This window comes from Odocoileus virginianus, chromosome 22, assembly GCF_023699985.2.
Source record: "Odocoileus virginianus isolate 20LAN1187 ecotype Illinois chromosome 22, Ovbor_1.2, whole genome shotgun sequence".
Taxonomy (NCBI): domain Eukaryota; kingdom Metazoa; phylum Chordata; class Mammalia; order Artiodactyla; family Cervidae; genus Odocoileus; species Odocoileus virginianus.
In genome coordinates this window covers 43013009-43028616 of record NC_069695.1, presented here as the reverse complement: position 1 = coordinate 43028616, position 15608 = coordinate 43013009, and the positions used below count along the sequence as shown (strand labels likewise).

General features: G+C 38.6%; 1 protein-coding gene across 2 annotated transcripts in view; it reads right to left on the bottom strand.

Annotated features, from left to right (window-relative positions):
* The window catches only part of PIK3C3 (phosphatidylinositol 3-kinase catalytic subunit type 3), a 159929-nt gene that overhangs the window by 13929 nt on the left and 130392 nt on the right, over nucleotides 1–15608 (bottom strand). For both annotated transcript variants that reach the window (XR_011482771.1, XM_070452922.1), the window contains exon 22: nucleotides 5889–6057. Coding sequence is in view for 1 of the 2 variants with exons in the window: in XM_070452922.1 (XP_070309023.1) it covers nucleotides 5889–6057 (169 nt within the window). In the remaining variant the exon portion in view is untranslated. The remainder of the gene's footprint in view (nucleotides 1–5888; nucleotides 6058–15608) is intronic.

Sequence of the window (15608 nt, the reverse complement as noted above, 5' to 3'; positions counted from 1 at the left end):
TACACTTTACTAAGGAATGAAGATCTGTCTTTGCTCAATGAAGACAAGAATCTGCCACCTTAAGGCTACCTCAGCATGTCATGGGTAATGAGTGAAGGGGTAACGTGACTCCATCTGCTATCTTAAGGCTACCTTGGTGTGTCATGGGTAATGAGTGAAAGGAAATAGTGTGACTCCATTCATGAGTCATAAGTATCCTCCAGGGACACTAATCCCACCCTCTTAGAAAATACAGTGACTGGTCTGGTTATAAGCTTCCTAAATGGAGGAGAAAATAGCTCATACTCCTCTACACTAAAAATATACAAGATATCTAAATCATTTCACCTTTGGAGTATGTGGACCCCTGTAAGAACTAAAGGTTTATCCTTATCAGTGCTCGAACTTTTCATCTTCCTCTAAACAAAGAGAAAGTATGTTGCCATTCCAAATGCTCACTACTAGCAGTGGAGCTGTGTGGGGAAAGGTGTCAGGAAGTGTCCACTGGGCACAGGCCACCTCCTGCTCAGAACACTCTCCTCTTGGACAGTTGCGCCCTGAGTGGAAATGCAGCACTGTAGTGATAAAAGGAGGCACAGATCTGACTTTGGGGATGGATGTGAGTAAAAAATTTGGTTTTAGACAATGAAGGTTTTTCCTGGTCTTGGTAGAAAGTTCTGGATCTGTTCCCTCTAAACTGAAACCATGGGGTTGCAAAGAGTTGGACACTACTTAGAGACTAACCTATACACATGCTGTGCTTTGGTTAGTCACTCAGTCATGTCCAACTCTTTGAGACCACATTGTCCGCCAGGTTCCTCTGTCCATGGGATTCTCCAGGCAAGATTATTGGAGTGGGTTGCCAGTTCCTTCTCTAAGGGATCTTCCTGGCCCAGGAACCGAACCTGGGTCTCCCACATTGCAGGCAGATTCTTTACCATCGGAGCTACCTGGAAACCCACACACACACACACACACATCGGAGAAGGCAATGGCACCCCACTCCAGTACTCTTGCTTGGAAAATCCCACGGATGGAGGAGCCTGGTAGGCTGCAGTCCATGGGGTCGCAAAGAGTCGGGCACGACTGAGCAACTTCGCTTTCACTTTTCACTTTTATGCATTGGAGAAGGAAATGGCAACCCACTCCAGTGTTCTTGCCTGGAGAATCCCAGGGATGGGGTCGCACAGTAGGACATGACTGGAGTGACTTAGCAGTAGCATATGTAAATATATATATACACATATATATATACACACACATATATAACATATATATAGCATATATAAACATATATATATGTATACACACACACACACACACACACACACACACACACAAAGTCGTGGTCAACTATGTCAAAGCTTCAAAGAAGCAAATGTGGCCACTAGATTTGCTATACGTAACTTTTTATTTTGATAAAATTATTTTCAATAGCAGAGCAGGACTGGAAGACTTAATGGCGAAGGCTGAGGAAGACAGGAGGCAAGTAAGTGGAGACAGTGAGAACTTTAAAAAAGATGTACTGAGGAGAGTGAAGAAGCGGGGCAGCAGTACAACGTTAGCAATACCCTGGTCTTCTCGCCACTACTAGTGGAAACCAGTGGCACTCACCTAGCTGTGGCAGTTAAGAGGGATTACAGTTTGCGGCTGTAAAATTCAATGGGGGAAGATGAAAGTGAGAATTAAGGTATATTATAAACAGTGGTAGGGTAATGAGACTGAAGTTGAAGACATGGAGGAATGAAAAGAGCTGTAAGGATAGATGGTATGCTGGTCAGACAGTGAAAAGCACTGGATCAAGATTTTGAAGGGCTAACTTGACTCTTAATGAGAGGGAGTGGCCAAGGTTGGCTTTACAAGAGAACAAGGCCCTGTGAGGCCAGGTCACGGGTGGACCATTCATGCAGATGTTGAAGTCACAGCTGCAGGCCTAAATAAGACAACAATGAAAGTTTCCAGTGGAGGAGAATGACAGGGAAATAGGCAGTTGATGGTCAGCAGTAAGTAATTTAGCTGATTTCATGGCATGCATCTATGCTTTTGTTAAGAAGGTCAGCAAAGAAAGGTTCAGAAACGGCATTTCAGAGCAGGAAGGCACCAAGAGCTTTTGGCTCTGTGGTTTGCAGGAAATGGATACAGCAGAGGGTCCATGGAGAAGACTGTAAGGACTGCAAGGCACCAGGACCTTCTTTAAGCTCTGCGGTTTGTAGGAAAGGGGTACAGAAGAGGGTCCATGGAGAAGGCTGTAAGGACTGCAGTGTCAGTAGGATACAACCGCTACACATTAGTTTATGAAAACAATGATACTCTTTCAGTGAATCCTTAATAATTCATGCTCTGCTTTGTTGACTATATAGGACTTTCCCCAGTCTTGCCATAGGGGAATCAGGAATCTACCACAGGGTAACTCAAGGAGAGGAATGCAAGGCTCAGTTTTGAAAGAGATATTTCAGAGGTTCTCAAACCTGGCTGCCCATTAAATTCACCTGGGAAGTTTCTTTAAAAATACTAATGCCTGGGCCAAATCCCAGGCTGACTGAACCTGAGGGGCTGCAACTGTTTTGGTCTCCCCTCCCCAAGAAAGATCCCTGGTTATTCTTATGCACAGCCAGGATATATGTTAAAATGTTTGCCTTTATTATAGTCCAATGTGTGTTCCTTTTGTAAAAGGCACATATTAATGTTTCTGGATTATCTGTTGGTATAAATGTAACTGGGCTTCCCAGGTGCTCAGTGGTAAAGAATCTGCCTGCCAGTACAGGAGACGCAAGAGATGTGCGCTCAATCCCTGGGTCAGGAAAAACCCTGGAGTAGGAAATGGCGAGCCACTCCAGTATTCTTGTCTAGAAAATTCCATGGACAGAGGAGCCTGGTGGGCTACAGTCATGGGATTGTAAAGAGTCGGACAGGACTGAACACACACATACATAGAGAAATGAAACCACCCATGCTCCTATTATTATGGCAAAGGGAAACAATTTAAATAAATATAAAATGGATTATTTTCTAAGAAGCTTAAACATCCAATTACTTTGTGGATTATTTGTCACTACATTTCAACTGTATTAATCTTTTACATCTGTTGCCATTAACCTACATTTTCTATTTAAAACAGAACCACTGACACCAAACAGAAATTAAACATTAGTTATTCAAATCCTATCCAGAAAAACAGATTTAAGGTTACTACAAATCTTTAAAAGCATTATCAAAAGAAAATATAAGGTTAAGGTTAAAAAATGAGAGTGAGAAAAATGCAAAACCAAGTCTAGACAAAGATGTAAGGATGGATGTGATATAAAGAAGATTTTGATAAAGGAGCAGGTTAAGCACAGTGTTTAAGGAAAACATACTCTTTCTCTTACCCATGTTTATACCAATCATCAAGTTACTCATTGACTATACAAAGATGGTCTAGATTTTCCAGTAAAAATCTTCAATACTAAGAATAAAAATCATTAACTACATCAAGTGAGGTTCTTATAGCGTTTCAGAAGTCTGCTTCCCCTACAATTTATCCATTTTGCATGCAGTGAATATCAGAGTAGAATTCTATAAAAATACTTCTTTAATAAGTGTACCACTTACAGGAGAGAGAAAAAAATGAGGTTAACAATGAAAAATAGTGTGATCCACAGATTCACTATTTGGTGACTTAAGACATCTTCTAAGACAGTGTGAGAACTTTGCTTGATATGGCAAAATGCATTCCTAACTTCAGTATTTTTACTGAAAAATTTACGTTGTCTTTGTATCACCAGCATCTAGCATGGTGTTTGGCATATACATGGATTATGAGAAGTTTATGTTTTCCTTCAATACTTAACATTTACATTATGTTTGAGCATTATTACTGCTGCCCTAAGAGTATTCAAAAACTAAAATTTCCAATTCATTATTGGTATAACAATGCATTTTGTTACATGAAAATCACACCATAAAATGTGTTCTGGCATCTGTATAACTATAACCATTCATAACTTAGTTCAAATGAGATTGCTTGGTTTATGCGGTCCATAATTTACTCAATGATTTCTTATTGATTAGCAATCAACAAAAACCATGAAAAGAACAAGGTTGACGCCCTAATAATAAGTGTATCAAATATTCTGTAAACAAACTTTTGGCTATCTGGCTAATTCTTATGTCCTGAAGGAAATTTTTACTAACAGAAGCATATTCTAAAATACAACATTAAAAAATAAATGTTGACAAAAATATTAAGGCCCAGCTAATTTTAACAGTAAAATTCCTGAAAATAAAAAAAATTAAAACTATGTTCATGAAGACTTAACATAAAGTGAGGCAGATTAGTCTTCATGATTTTTCTTAGCAGTGAGAAAGTTAACTTTGGCTCTGCACAAACAATACGCCTCTATCTTCTCATTTTGCTGAATTGCTACTAATCCATTATCAATGAGAGTTTATAAAGCTCGTTGTTTTCTTTCTGCTTTCCATAAGGTAGAGCACCTTTGACACTTCTCTAGTTATCATATTATCTTGTCTGTCTCCTCACTGAGATTGCCAAATTTTCATCTAGCTATGCCTATTTTAAATTAAAAATTCCAGGTATTAAAGTGGAACTTTCATTTCTGAAAGTGCTTCTGCATCATCAGGCACTGATCTTCTCATTATTCTTTCAGCATTTCTAGAAAGTAAAACTGAGCCACTCTCCCACCCAAAGGGTAATAACGTGGCTGTCTGTAAAACGCACACCAAAATCTGTAACGGCAGGAGAGCCTGAGTTAGCGGTGAAGGCCTAGTGAGCCACCGCAAAGATGAAACTCATTAATACAGCCCCGCCACTTGCCCGGGACCAGTAGTGTCGATATCACCCGGGAACATGGCTTCACCCAAGATATGAGGCAGGAATTTTCACACAAATATTGATGGTTTTTATTCAACACATATATTCTGAGTGTCCATAAACTGAAGTTACAAAGACAGAAAAGACAGCACCCACATGCACAGGCAACTCATTTTTACTGGTTTTATGTTCACCTGGAAGAGAATACAGGTGGTCTCCTGAGCTGGGATTTTTCTGGTGGACTAAGAATATTCATTTTGCATTAATTAGGTTAAAAATGGATTTAGGGTCAAATGATCCATAATTTTTGACTAATCATCAGAGCCAAGTCCTGAATGTAACAAACATGACTTTTAATTTATCTTTTTCCTGATGACACATGATATTCAATCCTAAGTAAATTTGGATGAAGGAAGCAGAGACATAGTGGCCTTGGAAAAAAAAGGACAGAGAACGAAATCAATAGCCTTTTTTTAAAGAAGAATGACTGATGTGGTACTAAAGAGAGACAAAACCATATGTAACATTTATTCAACTGTTTAACAGACCTCAGAATCCTCCTCAAGAACAACTAAAACTAAGGCTGATAAAGGTGTTAAAGAATAAAAATTATCTGACTAATTATTCCAAGTGAGCTAAATGGTTCATTCTTGTGTAATGCCAACCTCCCTGGGGTTTGGTGGGATTTAGCAGTCAGTTAATTAGTGAGAAAGCAAGAAATCGTCTTTTTCCTTTGAAATCAGATTGCTTATCAAAATAGTCATCAAATACACATTAACAAATGTTGCTGCCTATGTCATTCTGAGAAAGAATGATGCTAAAAAGTGTATTGCTGTTGTTTTAGTCTCTAAGTCATGTCCAACTCTTCTGCGACCCCATGGACCATAGCTTTCCAGGCTCCTCTGTCCATGGGATTTCCCAGGCAAGAATATGTCATTCTCCAGAGGTTCTTCCCAGCCCAGGGATTGAACCCACATCTCCTGCATTGGCAGGAGGATTCTTTACCACTGAACCACCAGGGAATACACTTAAACAAATATCTTTCTTGCTCTCTGAAATGAATTTACCAAAATTCTCTATGTCAAGCACATCAACTTACCTTCGAAGGTGGAGAAAAGCTGTGTAACACTGTTTCCGGAACTCTTGGTACTGCTCACTCTGTGTGCCTCCCATTCCTTCCACCATTTCTTTATTCAGCTTCATTGGAGGAGGAAGAGGCTTTGGGTCCCGACCCAAAATATATCCAAAGTCTATGTGGAAGAGTTTGCCTGGATGTTGATAAGAAACTCATTTGTTTCCAGAATCATATGTATCTCACAATTGGTAAAGCAGTGTCTCTTCATAAAGAATATTAGTTCAAGATGAAGTCCATTAAATTGATACTGTAACTCCATACTTAGAAGTAGCCTTCAAAGCATATTTTAGCTCCTTGCAGCTCACATTCATTCAGATGAAACTATACTTAAAATACCAGGGTAATACTTTAAAATTAATATCTTACTTTTAGATCTCCAGAATCAAAAATGGCTAAAGCCTGGACAACTGTCAAAAGTATTAGTAGAAATTAATATACTGTAGCAAATTTCTTATGCTAAAGGAGGATCATTTTTTTAAGTATTCTTGAGATAAATCGTTCCCTTTAAGTTATCACTATTCTCCCGACCATCAAAAACATCTCCCAAATTTCAAATTATATTGTTAGCTTTATTTGAACCATTTACAATTAACTGTGTTACTTATTAGCTGCAAACTAGGAAACCACATAGTATTCACCTCTGTCAAGGGCTGAACACAGCTAATGCCCATGAAGAGAAACCCTTGAGCAGTCATATAAACTCATAGGTCAGATATTTAAGAACGTCACTGATGATTCACTTTGGATAATGATTCACCACTGAATTCATAAACCATCTTTAATTTACAAGTAGGTCTAAGTAGACACATTAAAAAACTAAAAGTAACCCCTCGGATTCTACAATCTAAGTAACTACTAAGGCAGGGATTTAGGCCTGTTCTGTATGTTGCTGTTTCCCCAACCTCAGAATAGTTTCTAGCATAGAGTAAGCACTCAATGTTGAATGAAGACACTGATTCATTTAAAAAGCCAACTGAAAACCTCCCTAGTGCAACGTGCCCACTTTTATTTATCCTGTAATGCATTCTGACCTGTTTCATGTGGAAACCTTTCTTCCATCATGCATTTGAGAAAGTCAGATTTCTTTCCCTCAATGGCACAAGCCAAAAACTTTCCTTCTTGAGATGCATGTAATGAATTTTTACATACTTCAGCCATCTTGAAAAATATTTTTAGATAGTGATTCTATCCAGTTAAAATGTTAAGCTTACCCTTCTGTCTATTGCCTTTCTCTGAGCATTGTCACTGAGAACTTTATACACAGTCATTAGATCACTGTTGGAAACATAAAGATGGGCACAGAACTGACACAAGTTGTGGTAACAAACTCAGGAAACAGTGATCCCCTGGCAGGCCCTCCGTGTCAGGGTATACAGGCCCTTTAGTAAAACACTTCACATCTCCCTTGATCATGTACGTGACCCTGATAAAGTTGCTTACTTAACCTTTCTAAGCCTTACATTCTAGCCTACAAAACAGTTTAAGACTAATAATTATCTCCTGGCAGAATGAAAAGAGATAATATAGCTAATACTTAACACAGTACTTGATACACAGTCATCACTCTAAATTTTAAATAATGAATTTTGTTCAAAAATAAACATTAATATTTATTTTTATTAGTATATATATTAACATATTTTAAAGACATTTAGAATGTCCCTGAGACCTGATATCACAACTGCCACCAATTAGTATAAGTGAAAGAAAAGTGAAGTCGCTCAGTTGTTCCAATTCTTTGCAACCCTATGGACTGTAGACCACCAGGCTCCTCCATCCATGGAATTTTCTAGGCAAGAGTACTGGAGTGGGTTGCCATTTCCTTCTCCAGGGGATCTTCCCAACCTAGGGATCAAACCTGGGTCTCCTGCATTGCAGGCAGATGCTTTACCGTCTGAGCCACCAAAGGGTAAGCAATCTTATTTTCTGCAACTCTTTTGGGCATCTTTCTTACAAGCAAAAACTAAATAATACATTAAACTAGAATATAACATTATTCTAGTTTATCAGTTTAATAGTGGATACTACTACTACTAAATAAATAATAGTTTAATAATACATTAAACAATACATTAAACTCTGAAAAGGAGAAAGAACTTCAAAGCTGCCAACACAAGGTAATAAAAAAGCTCAAATTTTAGGCAATAATAATATTAAATTTAAGTAAGTTCAAGATAGATACTAGCACTATTTTCCCAAAACACTAAAGAAAACTATACTGCATATTATTTGGAATTGACTGAAGCTATACTAAATATGGGGCATGGAGTTCATAGGCAAAAAGAAACAACAGCTTAAAAATGAACGCTCATAGTGACAAGTAACCAGAGATTTAAGCATTATCATACCATGGCTATCGAAAGAGTAGTCACTGGCCAGGAAGAAGAAATTATCTTCTATTTTCCTAGGTTCTCTGGCTGGTCTAAGACTTATAATGATATGAGGCATGTTAAGAGGTGAAAGGAGCTTCACAGGTGGTGCAGTGGGAAGAATCTGCCTGCCAATGCAGGAGACACAAGAGACACGGGCTCGATCCCCGGGTCAGAAAGATGTCCTGAAGTAGGAAATGGCAACTGCTTCAGTATCCTTGCTTGGAAAATATCATGGACAGAGGAGCCTGCTGGGCTACACAGTCCATGAGGTCACAAAGAGTCAGGCATCACTGAGCGTGCGCACACACACACATACACACACATGAAAGGGATCCAGAAAAACTAAGCAACTCCCCCAAATGGATGAAACCCTCACCCTAAATACCATCTTCAGCTAAAGACAAAGGAGGATGTTGGGACAGGGTTGACACTTCAGATGTGAGGAAGGCATGGAAACGGAAAAGCAAATGTTAGGAAAACAAATGTTTGCTAGGCCTTGAAGAGACAACGGGACACAGAGTGGACTCTAAATCTCCAAGAGTTTCACCCATCACACTTAATTGCATTCTTTGCAGATATTTCTGGTGAATGGTCTATTCTTGGTATAGGCACTGTATCTAAATTTTTCAGGGAGTTAGGGGTAAGGTCAAACATGCTTCCAGGGGCTTTTGGAATTCACTGTTTTCAGCTTGAAATGCCAGAAACATTTTGGGGTGGCAAATCTGGTTTCCCTGTGTTAGCATTAATGTAACTGTTGCATTAAAAACCAGTTTTTCCATTTATTGAAATTATCTCATTATAAATATTCTGTTAAAATCAGAGGGCTAGTTAAAGTCTTATAGAGGAGGCACAACTTTTCACTCTAAAATACCTTTTTGGCATGAAGATTATTTTTGAGCTGAAACCAGTCAAAGCTCAAAAGGAAGAAACTTACTTTGACCGTCCCCAAAGCTGCCTAAAAAAAATGTTAGTTAGAGGATCTGTTCCAGGAAGGGACCTATTCACCACAGATTAATCACAGTATGAATTATGTGCCTAGACAGGGAGGAACGCGGTGAAGTTTGTTAAAAATTCCTCTTTGTGTCCCATTCATTGTCTCTGCGTGGTGTTAGCAAATATTTATTTACCAAACACTTGCTTTTCTACCTCCATGTCAATTGTCTTCCTCCCCTCTGATATCTCAAACCACTATCCCCAACATCCTCTTTTGTCTTTAGCTGAGGATGGCATTTAGGGTGAAGGACCTCAGTCATTTTGGTGAGTTATTCACAGTTTTTCTGGGTCTCTCCCATATACACATTAGTAAACTTTAGTTTTTCCTCTATAACTCTGTCAATAATCCCATGTCATTTTAGTTCTTAAACCAACCAGAAGAAACTAGGAGGGCAGAGAAAATTTTCTTCCTTCCCAAGAGTCTGTATGACAAAAACCACTACAATATTGTAAAGTAATTAGCCTCCAACTAATAAAAATGAAAAAAAAAAAAGGAATTTTTTAAATGACTGTTTCTAGTATAGTAAATGGTAAATGGTGGAGGTGAGATGAGAAGGAATTCTAACTATATATAGATAGCAAGATAGCAAGAAGCCTGTAGAGAACCAAAAGTGGTTTTGTCTCCCCACCCCAACAAACAAAGGCAATTATAGGTTAGCAAAATGTTTTCTATTAGTTTCACCAGTCTGTCTAAATCAGCATGCATTTGGTAAGCTCCTACCTTACCTATCTCTATCAAAACACTTTAGGCTGAGGTGTATACTGAAGTTATTTGTTCACTCATCCTTCTAACAACACTCAACTTTTAATGAACCATTAAGAGTGTTACAATCAAGAACCTTGTTTCATTCATTTTTACTATAATCCTGAAACCTAGGGTAATATCTAGCACACAGGAGCATACAATGTGGCTATTTTCATTTATTTTAATTGACATCTCAATTTCACATTTAGAGCTTAGGCAACTTTTAAAAAAGGTACTGATGTGAGACATTTCCTTCTAGAAACCCAAGAGCCCTTACAGAAGTTGTCATGACTTGGGTCTTCATTTCCGTGAGGATCTGTATTGGAATTAAGGAGGCAGAGTTTGGATCACCTGGTGCTACCTTGTGACTTAATACCGTCCTATGATTTCAGTGTTTTTGACTGAGTTGGTATCAAATGGCAAGAGTACTTTAATTGTTGCAGGCTAATACAACAGAAGCAGAGTACCCTGAAAACTGTATTACAGCCCCCGAGTAAACAGAGGTTATGAAGCAGTTTTGACAAAACATGATTCTTTGGAGGAGGGAATGGCAAACCGCCCCAGTATACTTGCCGTGAGAAACTCACGAACTGTATAAAAGGCTAAGAAGATATGACACCAAAAGGTGAGTCTCCCAGGTCAGAAGGTGTCCAGTATGTTACCGGGGAAGGGCCAAGAGAAGTACCAACAGCCCCGGAAGGAATGAAGTGGCTGGGCAAAAGCAGAGATGACACTCAGCTGTGGATGTGTCTGGTGATGAAAGTAAAACCTGATGCTGCAAAGAACAGTATTGTATAGGAATCTGGAATAGGTCCATGAATTAAGGGAAACTGGACATGGTCAACCAGGAGATGGTAAGAATAAACACCGATATCATAGGAATCAGAGAACTAAAATGGATGGGAATGGGAGAATTTAATTCAGATGACCATCATATCTACTACTATGGGTAAGAATGCTGTAGAAGAAACGGAGTAGCCCTCATAGTCAACAAAAAAGTCTGAAATGCAGCACTTGGGTACAACCTCAAAAATGACAGAATGATCTCTGTTTGTTTCTGAGGTAAGCCATTCAACATCACAGTAATCCAAGTCTATGCCCCTACCACTGATGCCGAAGCAGCTAAAGCTGATCAGTTCTGTGAAGACTCTGAAGACCTCCTAGAACTAACACCTAAAAAAGATCTTCTATTCATTATAGAGGATTTGAATGCAAAAGTAGCAAGTCAAGAGATACCTGGAGTAATAGGAAAGTTTGGCCTTGGAGTACAAAATGAAGCAGAGCAAGGATAACTGAATTCTGGCAAGAGAATGCACTAGTCATAGCAAATAACCTTTTTCACCACAAGAGATGACTTTACATATGGACATCACCAAATGGTCAATGCTGAAATCAAACTGATTACGTTCTTTACAAAGATGATGAAGCTGTATACAGTTAGCAAAAACAAGACCTGGAGCTGATTGTGGCTCAGATCATCAGCTTCTCATAGCAAAATTCAGGCTTAAACTAAAGAAAATTAGGAAAAACACTAGGCCAGCCAGGAATGACTCAAATCAAATCCCGTATGAATTCCCAGTAGAGGTAACAAATAGATTCAAGGGATCTAGTTAATAGTGTGCCTGAAGAACTATGGACAGAGGTCCGTAATACTGTACAGGAGGAGGTAAACAAAACCATCCCAAAGAAGAAGAAAAGCAAGACAGCAAAGTGGTTATCTGAAGAGGCTTTACAAACAGCAGAAGAATGAAGAGGAGGGAAAAGCAAGGGAGAGAGGGAAAGGTATATCCAATCAAATGCAGCTATTTCAATCTAGCTATTCCAAAGAACAGCTAGAAGAGAAAAGAAGGCCTTCTTTAATGGACAGTGCTTAATAACAGGAGAAAAAAATGAAAAGGTGAAAGACTAGAGATCTCTTCAGGAAAACTGGAAACATCAAGGGAGCATTTTGACCAAAGATGGGCACAATAAAGGATAAAAATGGTAGAGACCTGGTAGATGCTGAAGAGAGCAAGAAGAGATGGAAAGAATACACAGAAGAACTGTAACAAAAATATCTTAAAGAACTGGATTACTACAATGGTGTGGTTAGTCACCCAGAGCCAGACATTCTGGAATGCAAAGTTAAGTGGGCCTTAAGAAGCACTGCTGTTTAAAAAGCTAGTGGATGTGATGAAATTCCAGCAGAACTATCTAAATCCCTAAAGGATGATGCCACCAAGGTTTTGCATTCATTATGTCCTCAAATCTGGAAAAGCCAACAGCGGCAACAGGAAAAGGTCAATCCTCATGCCAGTTCCCAAGAAGGATGTGCTTGCCATGGGACAACTGCACTCATGTCCCATGCTAGTAAGGTCATGCTTAAAACACTGCATGCTAGGCTTCAGCATCAGGCAAGCCAAGAACTTCCAGAAGTCCAAGCTAGGTTTAGAAAAGGAAGAGGAACTACAGATCAAAGTGCCAACATTTGCTGGATTATAGAGAAGGCAAGGGAATTTCAAAAGAAACATCTATCTGTTTAATCGACTAAGCTAAAGCCTTTGACTGTGTGGATCATGACAAACTGTGGGAAGCTCTAAGAGAGAAGGGAACACCAGACCATCTTACCTGTCTTCTGAGAAACCTGTATGCGGTCAAGAAGCAACAGTTAGAACCCTGTATGGAACACCTGATTGGTTTAAGACCAAGAAAGGAGTAGGACAGGGCTGTCTGCTGTCACCCTATTTGTTTAACCTATATGCTGAGCACATCATGAGAAATGCCAGGCTGGATGAGTTACAAGCTGGAATCAAGATAGTTGGGAGAAACATCAACAATCTCAGATACTCAGATATGCAGATGATATCACTTTAATGGCAGAAAGCGAAGAACTGAAGAGCCTCTTGATGAGGGTGAAGAAGCAGAGCAAAAGAGCCTCTTAAGATTACATATTAAACAAACTAAGATCATGGCATCCAATTTCACTACTTCATGGCAAACAGAAGGGAAAAAGGTGGAAGTAGTGACAGATTTCCTTTTCTTGGGCTCCAAAATCACTGCAGATGGTGACTGCAGCCATGAAATCAGAAGATGATCGCTTCTTGGCAGGAAAGCGATGACAAACATAGACAATATGTTGAAAAGCAGAGACATTACTCTGCTGACAAAAGGCCATATACTCAAGGCTATGGTGTTCCCAGAGGTCATGTACAATGGTAAGAGCTGGACCATAACAAAGCAGAATGCCAAAGAATTGATGCCTTTGAACTGTGGTGCTGGAGAAGACTCCTGAAAGTCCCTTGGACAACAAGGAGGTCAAACCAGTCAATCTTAAGGGATATCAACCCTGAATACTTACTAGAAGGACTGATGCTGAAGCTGAAGCCCCAGTATTTCGGCCATCTGATGAGAATAGAGTACTCATTGGAAAAGTCCCTGATGCTGGGAAAGACTGTGGGCAGAAGGAGAAGAGGGCTTCAGAGGATGAGATGGCTGGATGGCATCACCAATGCAATGAACATGAACTTGGGTAAACTCTGGGAGATATGGTGAGGAACAGGGAGGCCTGGTGTGCTGTAGTCCATGGGATCGCAAAGAGCGGGACGTGACTGGGCAACTGAACAACAATATGAAGTAGCTCAAGTAAAGTACTATAAGAATATGTGCACGGGCTGGGACATCAACAGCATTCTAAACTGCAGCTCACACTGTATTGTCGGTATCTTCACACTAGCAAGTGGCAATTTAGTTTCAGTATTCCTGTCTGTCACATTAATACTGCTGGATTAAATTTTGCTAGTTTGTAACATCATTTAACCTATAAATCTGTTTTTATTTTATAGTTATGTATTAATATGAGTAGACACATAATAAGTTAATATCAGACTTTATGTTGTACATGTTTAAGATCATAAACTGTAATACGTCAACACAGGGGATTTCATTTGTTTAAAATAGTTTTATGTATTACTTATGATTGAAAAACACCTTTTCAGAATTTCACAATGGGCTTCAGGGGGTTTCTAAATACAATGAAACTAATACTTTCAGAAGTTCACAGACCAACAATTTCCCAAGGGCAGTCCATGATTCCAAAAAGATGAGAAATTGGTTTGGAAATAAGTAATTTGAAAATACGATAATGACTGGGAATACAACATCACCTAATCTCTTAATGTTCAAGGGAGTATGCAGTCATTGATTTTCCCATGATTTGGTGAAAAGTTTATGATCAATTTCTGTTAAAGGTTTCACTGCTTTCAACTAAACATGTATCCTCTGTTCAACTAAGCTAAGATCTTCATTTTCTGCTTTATTCTTATCCTGGAATTCCCACTTATTATCTACTTTGTTAGACAAATCCCATTCTACCCTTCACAAGGTAAAGAATGAGAAGCTTACAATATCATAGGTATAGATAATCGTTTCTTAGTTTTATTTAATCATTTAATGTCTTGTTATCGATATAATTCTGACTGAAACCCACCACTTGAGTAGACAGCCTATCTTAAGAACTTCTGATTCAAAACTGCTTCCCTTAATAAATCATTTATCAAATGGTATCAACCATCACATGGAGTTTATTTAAAGGGCTCAATGCTTTTAATAGGAAACTTAGTCCCACTTTTCTTCATTTCGTCGTCAGGCATTACTGGAATTCCACTATCAACTTGCATCACTGCCTGCAAATGAAGAGTATATTTCTATCCTTCTTGTAAGAAAATTCTCAAAGAACAAGATTAATAATTATAAGGCATAAAAGATTCAATATCTAGCTATGAAACTATTACTATGCATTCCAAGTTCAAAGAGGAATGCATTTTGAAAAGAGTTTATCAATGTTTTAAGAAAATTCATCTTCATACCAAACAGAATGGCTTTTTAAAGTTGATATCTGTAAATTAAAATTTTAGGAAATTTTAAAATACACTTCATGAAATTTAAGAAAATATTTAAAAAATTCAGGGAGTGTGTCTTATTCAAATCTATGATGTTAAACAGTCCAGGGGCAAAGTGCACATAAAACAGACTTAATGTTCACTGTAACTACCTTATTTTGTCCCTGACTGGAAGTATAAAGAGAATAAGAGGTGTTAATTAAATTTTCCTGTTATTTGCATTTCTAATTCTTTGTGACCACATGGACTGAAGCCTGCTAAGCTTCTCTGTCCATGGAATTCTCCAGGCAAGAATACTGGAGTGAATTGCCATTTCCTTCTCCGGGTGATCTTCCTGACATAGGGATCGAACCCGGGTCTCCTGCACTGCAGGCAGATTCTTTACCACCTGAGCCACCAGCGAAGTCTATTTGCATTAGTGACATGGAAGTATTTTTAAAATTGTAAGTGAAGACAATTTTTTGAATTAAAGAGAATATATACTGCTGAAATTAATAGTACATAGTGTAGAGTTTTTCTTAATTTTCCTTGTGTCTATTTAATAATTAAATGGAACCAACTTCAAAACTGCACTTATTGCTTTTTATACCTCTGCTTATTCTTTCTACTTGAATCTCTCACATTCTCTGTAACACTCCACTTCATCAATGGACAGATCATCCAGACAGAAAATCAATAAGGATAGAGCCTTAAATGA